Source organism: Cervus canadensis, chromosome 11 (assembly GCF_019320065.1).
Source record: "Cervus canadensis isolate Bull #8, Minnesota chromosome 11, ASM1932006v1, whole genome shotgun sequence".
Taxonomy (NCBI): Eukaryota; Metazoa; Chordata; class Mammalia; order Artiodactyla; family Cervidae; genus Cervus; species Cervus canadensis.
In genome coordinates, this window is record NC_057396.1 from 38,730,070 (window position 1) to 38,745,786 (window position 15,717).

Below are 15,717 nucleotides of genomic sequence, written 5' to 3' on the forward strand. Positions count from 1 at the left end.
CACTTGCCCCCAGTACCTCCTCACATCAAGAATGTAAGCTAGGGGCTTTGGTGGTGGCTCAGTGGTAAAAAATCTGCCTGCCAGTGCAGGAGACATGGGTTCGATCACTGATATGGGGCAATCCCACATGCTGCAAAGCATCTAAGCTGTTGCGCCGCAACTACTGAGCCTCTGCTCTAGAGCCCAGGAGCTGCAGCTACTGAAGCCTGCAAACCCTAGAGTCCATGCTCTGCAACTCAAGAGTAGCCCCTGCTCGCCACAACTAGAGAAAAGCCCATGCAGCAATGAAGACCCACACAGCCAAAAATAAAGTAAATAAATAAATATTTTTAAAAGAATATAAGTGAGATGTAAAGCAATTTTCTTAAAAGAAATTTTAAGAAAAAGACATCAAAAATGCAATATGAGATCAAAAAAAAAGAATGTAAGCTAGAGTGGGGAGAGTTACAACCTGTAGACCAATGATTCTACTTCATGCTAAAGTTCAAAATGACCTGCTGGGAAAAATTCAACCACTTTTTGTTAGGATTTACTTTACTGTAGTTTTCTTGCTTCAGTTTGTAAGTGTTGGTATGTAATAGAACTTAAGATATCCAAGAAACTAATCTGTTTCAGTTACAGCAGAATGGCAAGTGGTTGTTGGATTCAAATATATCTTTAAGAAATTATTTAAATAAATTAAAAGGATTGTTAATACTGATCTCTAAAATTCATTTCTTAAGTCTGGGAAAATTGCCTGACCTCCACTACTAAACAGGTTGATGCCTAATCAACCCTACAGGTTATTTTGACTATCACAGGAGAAAATATTGTGTATTTTGAACCCTGCAAACATAGAGGAAGTGATATTATTCATTTGCTCAGACTCTTGCTCTCTTGTTATGTAATTTGCAAACTTTGTTTCCTAGGTGACTAAATAGTTGTTCCCCTTTTTGGGAAAAGTCAATCAGAAAGATTATCAACTTTTTTTTTTTTTTCATTTTCTTTGTATTTTTAGATTAATAAAAGCAGTGGCATTGTGGAAGCATCACGGATCATGAATTTGTACCAGTTTATCCAGCTTTATAAAGACATCACAAGTCAAGCAGCAGGAGTATTGGCACTGAGCTCCACCTCTGAAGACCCTGATGAAAACTCAGCATCTGTAACATCTTGTCAGGCTAGTCTTTGGATGGGAAGGTAAGCAATGCATAAATGCCATGTTTCTCTTCTTTTCCAACATGTAAACTACTGAAATCACAGTAATATTTTTGCTAATGGTCTCTGTGACTTCTTAAATCACATTACTTTTTGTCTCAGATGGTATTATATCCCAGATCTGCTTTCAGACTATTCTGTGTTTCAGGACATTGTTAGAGTGCCACATTAAAGAAAAACTAAAGTAGTTCATACCAGGTAATGTTTCTGTCAACCCAGTTTCCATGAATACTCAACTTGCTTGCATTTAATGACAAGATACATAGTTAATACCCTCTTTAATATGCATTTAGGATCTTAGACATTCAAAGCCCTTCAAGGAATTAAGTCCAAGAATCTGGTAAAACCATTCCAGTTTTTCTTAAAGGTATCTGACTAATTGGAGCATTAATATTGTAAATATTGGCTCCAGGACTTGGCAGTCCATTCTGGAATGGACAAGTAGTTAGTGCACATACTGCATGTACTGAGTTACCAGAAGGAAATGAGGTCAGCCAGCATTTTCTGTGATGGTGCTTGTTTACTCAGGCCTAATATATTATTGTTCTATCTAAACTTTCTTTTCCTTCTCCATAATGCTTTTGGCATGTGAACGCACCCACCTGTTGCCATTTGACAGCCATGACCATAATTTAAATTTGTGAATGCCTCACTGGAAAAAGGCTTACGTGGGTCTAGACATGTTGACATCCTGTCTTATTGTCACACAGGGTAGACAGCACAAATCAGTACTGACAGTATCTTTTACCTTAAAGTTAAGAATATGCTTAACAAGAATTTCATTTTTATTGCTCCATTTATGGTTGCATTTTCTGATCCATTCTTAACCACTGGTTTCCAAATACTATGTTGTAGTAAAATTGTATTTTAAATTATTCTTTCCTGTTTGTCCTTAATAGGATTGTTTGGTTTTCTAGGCTTGGGCTGTACAAGTGTTACTGATAAAATGCCAAATGAGTTTTAGAGTATTATAGGTAGCATTTAGGCTTATCTTTCCTATATTTTGTTAAGTTAATCTTTCAAAGACAGACATCTGATTTTCTGTTTTTTATTCCTTTCCCTCTTCAAATTGATTTTAAGTATTTTGAAAGTTGAAAATAGCATTTAATAGTAAATAGTATTTACTAGGCTCTGTGGTCGAAAATGAAAGTAATACTTTTTTCTTATTGCAGTCATCTTAATGAGGAAGGTAAGAGTGTTATCCCTTTTCATGTGCCCTCTACACTGGGAAACTCAATGCCTAATTGGTAGGTTAGGGCTGCTGCTTGCCTTTGTATATTTTGGGGTTTTGTTTTTGTTTTTTACACCCTGATATACTTAGTTCATAGAAAAATAGACTTTTCAGATTGAGTGGGATCTTGAGAGGTATTTATTTGATTCAGCCTTATATCTGGTACCTATTTCTAGTAGTATTTTATATTTACTAAGTACTTATAGGGTATTAGGCATTGTGAGGAGTGCTTTACATATATAAACTATTGTGCTCTGTGCTTAATTGCTCAGTTGTGTCCAACTTCTTGCGACCCCATGGACTGTAGCCTGCCAGGCTGCTCTTTCCATGGGAATTCTCCAGCACGAATACTGGAGTGGGTTGTCATGCCCTCCAGGGGATCTTCCCAAACTAGGAGTCGAACCCAGGTCTCCTGCATTGCAGGTGGATTCTTTACTGTCTGAGCCATCAGGGAAGCCCTTTTTATAAACCCATTAAATCACAGCAATCCCAGGGGATTTGGTTCATTGCAGATGTAGCAACTTGAGGTTTAGACAAATGAATGACATGGCTAGAAACTGGTCTAGCGGAGATTCACATTCAGGCCTGTCTGGCAATACAGCCATGCTCCTAACCTCTGCATTAGTACTCCCTGGTGCATGAAAATCCTGTACTACAGTGCTTCTTAAACTTTGATATTCAGTGGTTTTGAGAAAAAGCTTGAGATTCTGTCAAGCTCTCAGGTGTTGTCACTACTGCTCACCCATGGATAGCACTTTGCGTAGCAAGACTTACCGTATTTAGCCAAGTGGTAGTCCAGCTTGAACATGAACACCTGCAGTTGTGTGGGACTCACTGTCTCAGAAAGACAAGGTTTTTGATACACAAATGGCTTTAATCACTGTGTAATTTTCCCTTTTGCATAATTTTTCTTAGAGCCAAAATCTAGCTCTCCTAAGGCAGCACAGCACAGATTCTAGAACCAAATTGCCTGTGTTCAAATCCTGGCTTTACTTCTTACTGTGTCACTTTGGACAAGTTATTAAACCTCTCTTTACTCAGTATCCTCATCTTTTAAAAGAAGATGACAGTAATAAGGTCTACTTCATAGGACTCTTGAGAGAGTTAAGTGAGTTAGTATATGTGAAATACTTGGAACAGTGCCTGGCTCATAAAAATATGTATCTATAAAAGTTAACTATCATTGTTACTAATTATTACTGTTTTCTACTTATTTCAGTGACAGTATTCCACCAAACAAGTCTGTTCTCTCTCAGCCGTCAAATATTTGAACACACTAATCAATTCTCACTGAGCCTTTTGTTCCCCAGGATAAACCTCCCCAGTTCCTTCAGCCTTTGTTTATATTGGTCTCTTCTATATCCCAGAGGCTTTCCTGGATGACCTTTTATCTGTAAATTTGTTTTTCAGAGTAGGGGGACAGAGAACTGAATTCTCTATTCTAATAAGTGGTCTAATAAGGACAAACAGCAAGACTTTCTCCCTCCTTCTTCTGGTAACTGTACTGCTAGGAAGGTAGCAAAAAAATCAAGTGAACATAGTACGGCTTCCACTGGCTGCTTCTGTATCCTTTTTTCTTTCTTTTACCTCCATCCAGAATACTGTTCTCTGTGGCCCTCTGCCCTCAGCTTTAAACTCTAACCTTCAAAACCCTGTCTGTCACTCTTTATGGATTCAGTTATAGTCTTTGCTACTGACAACCAAGTCCACATCCTTAGACATAAACTGTAAGCTCCTCAAGAGCAGAGACCCCAGTTCTTTTGGATCTGGCACAATACATAGCACCTTGTTGTTCAGTCGCTGAGTTATGTCTGACTCTTTGCGACCCCTTGAACTGTAGCATGCCAGGCTTCCCTACCCACTGTCTCCCGCAGTTTGCTCAAGCTCATGTCCTTTGAGTCGGTGATACCATCCAACAGAGGTATCTCATCCTCTGTTAACCCCTTCTCCTCCTGCTCTCAATCTTTCCCAGGGTCATGGTCTTTTCCAGTGAGTCGGCTCTTCCCATCAGGTGGCCAAAGTATTGTAGCTTCAGCTTCAGTATCAGTCCTTCCAGTGAATATTCAGAGTTGGTTTCCTTTAGGATTGGTTGGTTTGATCTCCTTGCTGTCCAAGGGACTCTCAAGAGTCCTCCAGCTCCACAATTCAAAAGCATCAGTTCTTTGGCACTCAGCCTTCTTTATGGTCCAACTCTCACATCTGTACATGACTATTGGAAAAACCATAGCTTTGATTATACAGACCTTTGTTGGCAAAATGATGTCTCTGTTTTGTAATATGCTGTCTGGGTTTGTCAAGGGCTACCCAGATGGCACTAGTGGTAGAGAACCTGCCTGCCACTGCAGGGGATATAAGAAACTTAGGTTCAATCCCTGGTTTGGGACGATCCCCCTGGAGAGGGCATGGCAATCCATTCCAGTATCCTTGCCTGGAGAATCCCGTGGCCAGAGGATCCTGGCAGGCTATACAGTCCATGGGGTCACAAAGAGACAAACACAACTGAAGTGACTTAGCACGCACAGGTTTGTCATAGCTTTTCTTTCAAGGAGCAAGCATCTCTTAATTTCATGGCTACAGTCACCATCCACAGTGATTTTGGAGCCCAAGAAAATAAAGTCTGTCACTGTGTCTACTTTTTCCCTGTTTGCCATGAAGTGATGGGACCAGATGCCATGATCTTAGTTTTTTGAATGTTGAGTTTCAAGCCAGCACTTTCATTCTCCTCTTTCACCCTTATCTAGAGTTTATTCAGTTCCTCTTCACTTTCTGCCATTAGAGTGGTATCATCTGCATATCTGAGGTTGTTGATATTTCTCCCAGAAATCTTGATTACAGCTTGTGATTCATCCAGCCCAACATTTCACATGATGTACTCTGCATATAAGTTAAATAAGCAGAGTGACAATATACAGCCCTGACATACTGCTTTCCTAATTTTGAACCAGTCAGTTGTTCCGTGTCTGGTTCTAACTGTTGCTTCTTGATTCACATACAGGTTTCTCAGGAGACAGGTAAGGTGGTCTGGTATTCCCATCTCTAAGAATTTTCCATAGTTTGTTGTGATCCACAGTTTTTTGTGATAGTCAAAGGCTTTAATAAAGTCAATGAAGCAGAAGTAGATGTTTACCTGGAATTCCCTTGTTTTTCCTGTGATCCAACAGATGTTGGTGATTTAATCTCTGGTTCCTCTGCCTTTTCTAAATCTAGCTTGTATATCTGGAAATTCTCAGTTCACGTACTGCTGAGCTGAGTTTGAAGGATTTTTAGCATTACCTTGCACCTAAAAGGCATTTAAACATTGAAATAAATAGATATAGAAAAATTAAAATACATTAGACCCACACCCATCTAGGTTTTCATTTCAGTTTCCCAATTTCAATTCAGAGGCTGCCCTCTTTTATGCATTGTTCAAGCATAGCATTTACTCTATTACCACATCCTAATGATTTGTCTTTTGTAATGCCCCTTAGACCAGGCTTAATTATGTCCCAGGTGAATTACTGAAATAAGGATCTAATTGGTGTTCCTCTCTCTAGACTGTCCCTCATACTGCTCTCCCAGTTGATCTCCTAAAGCATTATTTCCATGGGGGTTCACTTTCCCCTTGATTAAACTCTGTCAAAACAAGTTTAAACTTACTGTTTTGATGTACAAGGATCAGATTATCTCTGCTATACTTAGGCAGTCTTTCATACCAGCCTGCTTGATAGACACTTTTTTCCCTACCTGTTTAGCTTTGTTTATTCACATTGAATGTCCTCTATTGAAATCCTGTCATTTTTCTACCTTATCTTTCTGACAAATTTGAAATATACTTTCTTCCTTCTTTACTTAGCACTTCCTACACATAATGCACATTTGACATTCGCTTATTTTCTATATACAAATTGACAGATTTTAAAGTACTGTATCAGTGTCTTACATACAGTGTATAAGCACAGCTGGGAATAAAAACATGTTAGAGGTAGTTTCTGCCCTTAAGAAGCTTATAGTCTAGTGGCTATACTTTGGAACATTTAATTTTTGTATAATTATAAAAGCAATACATGCTTGATGAAGAAAACCTAAACATTACAGAATAGCACAGAGATTAAAAGCAAATTTAAATCACTTCAAGAAATATGTATTGAGAACCTAAGACAAACTCCTTATGAGTTTACAGTTTATGGATAGACTAACCAATAAACAGCCAATAAAATGCAGTATTTAAGACCTTTAGTTGAGGAAAATGTTGGTTTTTGAGAGCATAGAGAAGATGGTATCTTGAGCTGAGTAACTGAGGTTGGAGTTTGCCAAACACCACATGCAAAGGCACTTGGCTCACTCGGGCATTCTAAATTGTGGCTGGAGTAGAAGGTTGAACATCTCTTTTCTTCCTGAGATGAAAGAGCTCTTTGAGGACAGATACTTTGCATTCTATCTCTTTCACATTTCATGTAGCACCTGAACCTTAAGACTAAGCTATTCTTTCATTTATATGCCCATTAGCTGCAGCAGCATAATATATAGACCCTGATGGCAGGGCCCATATTTTAGAGAGCTTTATATCCTGCATGGTGAATAACTCATATATTGGTTGAATTCATTTATAAAAATTCAATATAATTAAAATGGGCTAAGTTATTTTCAGAAAGATCTGAATATTTCTAGTTTTAGTCCATATTTTTCTTTTTAACCATCTCAGGATTTATCTTTTATCCAGTCTTTTCTCTATGAAATTTCCCCTCTAGTACTTCCCTAATATGTTTGCTATCCCTAAAATATAGGTTAATTTACTCTGATACTGCATGAGTCATGTTATGCTTTATGTTGAGAGCACATACATCCTTGATTACACTTTTCAAGCCAATGGAAACAAAGTTTACAGCACAATGACAACAGAGAATATCACTGCTCCAGCTCATTTTTCACATTGCAGGGTAAAGCAGCTGACTGACGAGGAAGAGTGCTGTATTTGTATGGATGGTCGAGCTGACCTTATCCTGCCCTGTGCTCACAGCTTTTGTCAGAAGTGCATTGACAAGTGGTAAGTAGTCTGCTGCCTTCATGAGGTAGGCCAAGGTCAAATGGGAAAGTGTATATGAATACACTTCAAAAAATGCAAATATATTGTAGTTAACATAAGAGACTTTGTTTTTTAATATTTTGGATTTTATGACATGCCTCCTACTGCTTAAAATATTTTTATACATAGTTTATAAAATGTGAGGATGTAGCTTAGTTTTGACAATTTACTTTTGCTGTAAAGAGATTTGTGCCTGATTAGAGTCTAGAATCAAACATTTTTCCTTTCCTTCCATTTTTCTCCTCTTTTCTACATTTTCCCTCCATATGTCATTAGAAAGAATAATATTAATCCTTGAATATTGAATATTGGACCTGAGGAGAACTTTAGAGAATGGCTAGTCAAGCTCATTATTTTACAAAATAAGAATCAAACATTTAAGAAAGTTTATCACTGACATACCGTAAACTATATATATTTAAAGTACAATTTGATATATGTATATACTCATAAAAATCATCCTCACAGTTTAGATAATGAACAAATCCATCACCCCCAAGTTACCTCATGCCCACCGTAAGGTCTCCTTCCCCCAATCCCTTGTCCTAGTCCCCAGACAACCACTAATATGGTTTCAGTCACTCACTGTAAAATAATCTGGATGTCCCATACAGTATATACTCTTTTTTGGTCTGGCTTCTTTCATTCATTATAATTTTTTCAAGATTTACTTTGTTGTAGTATGTATCAGTAGTTTCTTGCTTTTTATTGCTGAGTAGTATTCATTGTATGAATATTCTGCAGCTACTTTATCCATTCACCTATTGATGGACATTGGGTTGTTTTGAATTTTTGGCTATTACAAATAAAGCTGCTGTATACATTTGTGCCCAACTGTTTTTATGGAGGTACATTTTGGGTTTTTTCTTGGATAAATAGCTACAAGTGGGATGGCTAGATCATATGGTAGGTGTATGTTTAACTTTTTAAGAAACTGCCAGTTGTTTTCCAAAGTGGTTATGCCATTTTACACTCCAGTGTATAAAAGTTCCAGTTGCCCTACAGCCTTGCCAATACTTGGTATTTGTCATTCTAATTGTAGCCATTCTAATAGATGTGTAGTGGTATCTCATTGTGGTGTTAACTTGCCTTTCCCTGCTGACTGGTGGTGCTGAACACTTTTCTTATGCTAATTTCCCATCTATATGTATTTCACCTGTGGTGAAATATTCATTCAGATTCTTTTGCCCATTTCTTTTTTAATTGTATTTTATTTTTAATTGGAGGATAATTACTTTACAATGTCGTGACAGTTTCTGCAATGCATCAACATGAATCAGCCCCAGGCATACATATGTCCCCTCTCTTAAACCTCCCTCCACCTCCCTCCCCATCCCACTCTTCTACATTGTCACAGAGCACCAGTTTGAGTTCTCTGTGTCATAGAGCGGATTCCCACTCTTTTACATATGATAATATATATATTTCAGTACTGCTTTCTCGGTTGATCCCACCCTCTCCTTCCCTGACTGTGACCAAAAGTCTGTTCTTTATGTCTGTGTCTCCTGTGCTGCAGTGTTTACTGCAGCACTATTTACAACAGCTAGGACGTGGAGGCAGCCTACTGTCCATCAATAGATGAATGGATAAAGAAGTTGTAGTACATATACACAGTGGAATATTAGTCAGTTATTAAAAAGAATGACGTTGAGTCAGTTCTAATGAGGTGGATGAACCTAGAGCCTATTATACAGAGTGAAGTAAGTCAGAATGAGAAAGACAAATAACATATATTAACGCATATATACGGAATCTAGAAAGATGGTACTGATGATCCTACTTACCCAATTTTTTAATTAGTTGTTTTTGTATTAAGTTTTGAGAGTTCTTTATGTATTATGGATACATGCCCTTTATCAGATATATAATTTGCAAATATTTTCTCCCACTCTGATTTATCTTTTCATTCTTAAGAATGTCTTTCAAAGAGTAGAAATTTTTAATTTTTATGAAGTCCAGTTTCTCAATTTGTGATTAATGAATAATCATTTTGTGATCATATCTAAGAAATCTTTGTTTAACCCAAGGTCACGAAGATTTTCTTCCATTTTTCCTTCTAAAAGATTTATTGTTTTTAGGTTTTACATTTAGGTCTATGATCCATTTTGAGTTAATTTTTGTATGGTGTGAGGTATGGATCAAAAAAATTTTATTTTATCCTTAATGGCTTTCCAGTTGCTCCAGCACAGTTTTTTGAAAAGACTGTGTTTTCTTCTCTAAAATTGCCTCTGCTCCTTTGTTGAAAATCAGTTGTTAAAACACAGGTGAGTATTTCTGAACTCTTTTCTGTTCCATTGACCTATTGTCTAATTCACACCAATATCATACTACTTTGATTAGTGTAGCTTTGTAAGTCTTAAAATCAGGGAGTATTAGTCCTCCAACTTTGTTCTTTTTCAAAGTTGTTTTGGTTTTTCTAGATCTTTTGTGTTTCAGTGTGAATTTTATAATCAACTTGCCAATTTCTACCAAAAAAAGGCTATAAGAATTTTGATTGGGATTGAGTTAAATAATTTGGGGAGTGTTAAGTTGGACATAGTGACTAAACAATAATAAAACTTCTTAACAATATTAAGTCTTCCAACCCATATCTCACTGTTTCTCCATTTATTTGAAAGTGAAAGTAAAGGTCACTCAGTCATGTCCAACTCTTTGTGAACCCCATGGACTATACAGTCCATGGAATTCTCCAGGCCAGAATACTGTGGGTAGTCTTTCCCTTCTCCAGGAAATCTTCCCAACCCAAGGATCAAACCCAGGTCTCCCACAGGTCTTCTTTAATTTCTGTCATCAGTCATAGTTTCCAGTGTTGCATATCCTTGACAGATCTATCACTAAGTATTTTATAGTTTTTATGTTACTTTAAATGTTATTTTTAAATTTCAATTTTTGATTATTTCTATATATTAAAAATAAGCAGTTTTGTGTATCAGTCTTGTATCCTGCAACCTTAATAATGATTTATTTATAAGCTCTTTTTTATAAATTCCATAGAATTTTATTGAATGACAGCAAAACATTTTTTGAGAGAGATTTTTTCTGGTTATAAAATTTTAGACTGATAATAGTTTTTCTCTCAGTACTTTAATGACATTGCTCCACCATCTTCTTGCTTACAACATTTTCTATGAGAAATCTGCTCTCATCCTCATCTTTTTTCCTCTGTAGGTAACGTGCCTTTTTTCCTCTGGCTGTTTTTGAGGTTTTTTTTCCCGTTCATCTCTGATTTTCAGCAGTTTGATTTTGATGTGCCTTAGTTTTCTTCATGTTTCTTGCACTTAAGATTCATTGAGCTCCTTGGATTTGTAGGAGTATAGTATCGTGAGTTTTGGAAATTTTTCAGCCAGTATTTTCTTAAACATCCTTTTCTGTTCTCTTTTGTCCCGTCTCCTTCTGGGAGTCCAGCCACTGATGGACTAGACCACTTTTGCACAGTTCACAGATGCTATTTTCCTTCTTTTTTGAGTCATTTTCTCTGTGTTTAATTTTGGATAATTAATACTGCTATATCATTTCAAATTCACTGATCTTTTTTTCCTGCAGTCTGTTGCCATTAATCCCACCCAGTGTATTTTTTATTCAGATATCTTAGCTCTGATCCAGAAGTTCAAGTTTTTAGTATCTTCCAGTCTCTGCTTAATATGTGGTCTTTCCTCTCGCTTTTTAAATATATAGAATGTAGTTATCATAACCTTTTATTTTCTTGTTGCTGATTCTGATGTATCTGTCAGTTCTGGATTAGTTTTGATGGATTGTTTTCTTCATTTTGGGTTGTATTTTTATGCTTCTCTGTGTGAATGGTAGTTCTTAGCTGGGTTCCAGACATTGTGATTTTTTACCTTTTGGGGTACTGGATATTTTTGTATTCCTATAAATATCCTTGAGCTTTGTTCTGGAATATAGTTACTTGGAAACAGTTTGATCCTTTTGAGTCGTGCTTTTATGGCTTGTTAGGCAGGACCAGAGTGATGTTTAGTTTAGAGCTAATAATGCCTTTGCTGAGGCAAGCCTTCAGAGTACTCTACCCGATGCTCCATGAATTACAAGGTTTTCTCCTCTGTCTGGTAGGAACAGGCACTGTCCAGGCCCTTTGTGAGCTTTGGTTACTGTCCCCTCAGATCCTTTTGAGTGATTCCTGGGCTTGAGTAGTTTCCTGACTTGCACACACTGATCATTACTCTGCTGAATATATCTACAGGGACCTTCAGTAGACTCTGGGATATACCCTTGGTGTAGCTTTCTCCTGTCCAGCACTTTATGCTAAGACCTAGCTGTCTTGGCGTCCTAAGATTCTCTGCTCTTGTCTTGTCAACTCAGGGAGTCTACCAGGCTCCATCTCAGTTTCCCCTGCTCTCTCTGTGGCATGGAAACTCTCAGAGGCAGTGAGCTGGGTAATTATAGGGCTCACCTCGTTTTGTTTCCCATCTCTCTGGCATTATAATCCTTTGTCATCTTGTATTTAGTGTTGAAAACCATTATTTCATGTATTTTGTCCAGTGTTTTAGTTGTTTTAAGTGGGAAGATAAGTCTGGTCCCTTGGCCAGAAGCAGAAATCGACTGTTTTAAAATTGTGACTTGTGCACAGAAGAGCACAGATAATTATCTTAAAAACTATCTCTGAAGAACCAAAAATGAATCTGAACAATATATGCCAGCTCTACTTTCACATTTAGTTTTTAGAACAGATTTCTAAATTTTTGCACAGAAGCCAAAGAGCAATTGATATAATTTAATTACTTTGGTTTCAGATTTCACTGAGCAATAAAGAGAAAAATATTTTCCCTCTGTGACATGTTTCTGGCTCAAATATGCTATTTTTTAAATTTCCAAAGTAATGTTTGACAAGAGAAAAAAATCCCTTTGGAAAACATAATCTTATTTAAGTGATTATATATAAGCTCTTTCCTCCCCCCAAAATTATTCTGCATGTAAAGTTCATTTTATTTTAAGCCTTGAATGCTTTCATTCCATTGTTTATAGCAGCAAAAGATAGGAAAAAACCTAGATGTCCTTCCTTCTATGGGAGATAAGTTAAATGAATTATGGCCTATCCAAACAGTGTATGTTTATTTTGAATAGGCAGCTCTAACATGTGCTGATACTTGTAAAAAAGAGCAGTGATGTGTAGACACATACAAGCTTGGTCATGGCTAATCTGTCTCTAGAAGAATATATAAAAAACTGAATAATATATAAGAAACTGGTTAACAGCAGTTGCCTCTGGGGATAATAAAGATTAGGGTAGGAGGAAGAGATGTAGTTTTCACTATAACTTTTATGCTATTTCCTTTTTAAAAAAATGTACATGTACTACATTTCAAATTCAGTGTTCTAAACAGAAAAAGAAAACAAATTATTCTTTATTTGGTTTCTCTAATAGGAGTGATCGACACAGGAATTGCCCTATTTGTCGCCTACAGATGACTGGAGTGAATGAATCTTGGGTGGTATCAGATGCACCCACTGAAGATGATATGGCTAACTATATTCTTAACATGGCTGATGAGGCAGGCCAGCCCCATAGGCCGTGACCTCCTGGTGGAGTGTTCCATTGCTGGTGTGGGCTACACATACTTCAGTCATGGGGAGAGAGGGCAGGGATGTTGTAGCACAGACACAGCAATTCCCCCCACCCTCTTATTTTTGCTATTCTGAAAGTTTGTCCTTTTATTTTGATAAACTTTCCCTGTCTTCCACTTGTGATAAATTAAAATTTGCTACCGTTTTAGACCATATTTTCCTATTATTTATCTGTTCTAATACATATTAGGACTAATTGCTCTTGAATTCTTTGCTGAGTTAACAACATTTCCAGGGGCTTCTGAAATGCTTACTTTTCAGGGCAAGAGTATTCTGGAATCTATTTAGTTAGGTTTAAAATAAACCTTGAATTTTAAAAAGTTGTAGCCATCTGAGAGAAAATCTTAACTGAAAATGTATAATACATCAGAGTGCATGTTACTACTTAAATTAGTCTTTCCTGCTGGGATCTAAGGAATATGTATGCCCCCTTGTGGTTGACTATTGCTCTTTTAATAGTTTTTACTTGAAATAATCTGTAGTTATTTTGTAACTTTAACAATGTGTTTTGGAACTACATGTTTTTTAACTTAAGTGTTTTTTTTCCCCCATGCTGTGTAATATGGGTGAAGACTATGAATTAGGGCAGGACTTTGCCTTGTAAATGGATTTCTGCTGGGGAGTCTTCTTGGCTATTCTAGAAATGCTTTCCCACAGCTGGGAAACTGTTCTAAATAGCTTTTGGTAATACTTATTCATCCTGGAGATTCAGATGGAGGTTTTTCTTCATCAGGGACCCTAAATTTTATGTCCAAATTATGATAAGTCTTTAACATTGGTTTATGGTGCTTTTATTTTCTTAATTTGAAGGCATCTTCCTGAGGTCCCAGAGTCTTCAAATTTCTTAGATTAAGAAAATAGTATGTAGCCTTTTAACCATATGTACACAAAAACCCCTGAAAATTAGGAGATAACTTGACTTTCTGTTTCACTGCATTTCATTTGAAACGCCAGGAAAGAGTATAGATATGATGTTCAGTAGCACTTGAGCCACTTTTTAAAAATTTTGTTTATAAAGTAAAATTTTATTTTATGCTACACATTAACATTTCAGCATATAATAAACTAGGGCCTGATGTCTTTAAAAAGTGTTTTAACATTCCACATAATTTTCTATTATTGGTATGTTACAAATATTACTATTTCTGAAGTACCAAAGCATACAATTTAAGTTGCTGCTTATTGACGGCAGAATTTTTGGATACTGGGGACTTTAATCAGAATGCAAATTAAGTAATTTTTAGGAAAAATGTCTGATCAAATGTAGCTTGGATTTTACCCACTAATACAATACTAATAATTGGTTGACTTTCATGATGGAGGCAGCTGTTTATACAAGAGGAGTACTGGGGTCTCTGTCCTGTTGACCTGGCAGTGCACTTGTTGGCTGTGTGACCTGAGAAAGCCCCTTCCTCTGGTTTGCAGGCTCTTTAGAAACAGACTTTATCTGTGGTGTTCACACTTTCTTTCAGTAGCAGAACTGTTTTTTTTCCAAGTAAAAATCTTACTCAAAATCCCTACACCCATGTGCTGCGTGCGCGCGCGCGCGCGCACACACACACACACACACACACACACAATACCCCCCTACCCCGACCCTGCTCTATCATTTTCTCATTATACATTTCCTTATATAAATTTATGTACCACAGTAACTAAATATTTATGAAATCAGCCAACAAAAACATGTTAATACACTGGTGATTACAAGTATATAGGAATTTGATGAGTAACACAGTTGCATGATGGGACTTTTTTTTTTTTTAATTTTTTTTCCAAAAAAAATTCAATTAAATCCAAGTCAAAATTCAGACCTCTGATTCTCCTCCATAGGTTCCTCAGTACTCCATGGAACATATTTTGAAAACTTGAAGATAAAAGTCTTTAAAAAGTCTTCTAAAATATGTTCCATGGAGTACTGTCTTTATGGATTAGATTTGCTGAGTCTCATTCAGATTGCCCAATTTAAGAATGTTTCTGAAAATGAATAGTTTCTTTACAGATTTTTGAATCTTTCCAGGTATAGCCAATGATTTTATCCCCCAGAATCCTTTGCCTTTCAAGGAATTAGTTTTCGTAGTGAGCCCAGTGACTTGATGTTGCCCAAACCTTTTTATTTTCCAATATAAGCTCCAAGACGCTAACTGATCTACTGTGAAATATATTTTTACTAGCCTTATCAAATGAGCACAGTTTTTTGCTCACTCCATTAAACTGGTTGATAATTCTTTAGATGTGAATGTTAGGTAGGTTCTACTGTAATAACTAATTGTAAAAGTTGTAAATTTGTTTAATGGATGAAATGTATACTTTTTGTATTCTGTACAGCTTGTCTTTTTTAAATATTAAGTACTTAAATGCACTTACTATGATAGGAAATATGTGTGCCTTCTAGGATTTATGAAGCTGTTTCATGAACTGTTAAGAAATTTGTAAGTATAAAGTTTCCCTGTCTTAATAACAAAGTTACTCATAATACTGTAGAACTTTAGTTTGAGAAAATGGATTTGACTATGGACTGAATTTAGAAGTTGAAGATAATAGTATATGTTTTGTTCTTGGGGCAAACTGACGTATTGTGCAATAAATAATCTTTAGCAAGTAAATTTTAGGTAATTGAGATTTTTTTTTTATCATGTAGTTT

The 15,717-nt window shown here is 36.5% G+C and overlaps 1 protein-coding gene across 2 annotated transcripts in view; it reads left to right on the forward strand.

The window, feature by feature from the left end:
• RNF141 (ring finger protein 141) overlaps positions 1 to 15,679 on the forward strand; it is a 36,237-nt gene extending 20,558 nt beyond the window's left edge. For both annotated transcript variants that reach the window (XM_043482110.1, XM_043482111.1), the window contains exons 4-6: positions 998 to 1,179; positions 7,347 to 7,454; positions 12,874 to 15,679. In XM_043482110.1, the coding sequence (XP_043338045.1) occupies positions 998 to 1,179; positions 7,347 to 7,454; positions 12,874 to 13,024 (441 nt within the window). In that variant the 3' untranslated portion in view covers positions 13,025 to 15,679. The remainder of the gene's footprint in view (positions 1 to 997; positions 1,180 to 7,346; positions 7,455 to 12,873) is intronic.
• The last annotated feature ends 38 nt before the right edge of the window (positions 15,680 to 15,717 follow it).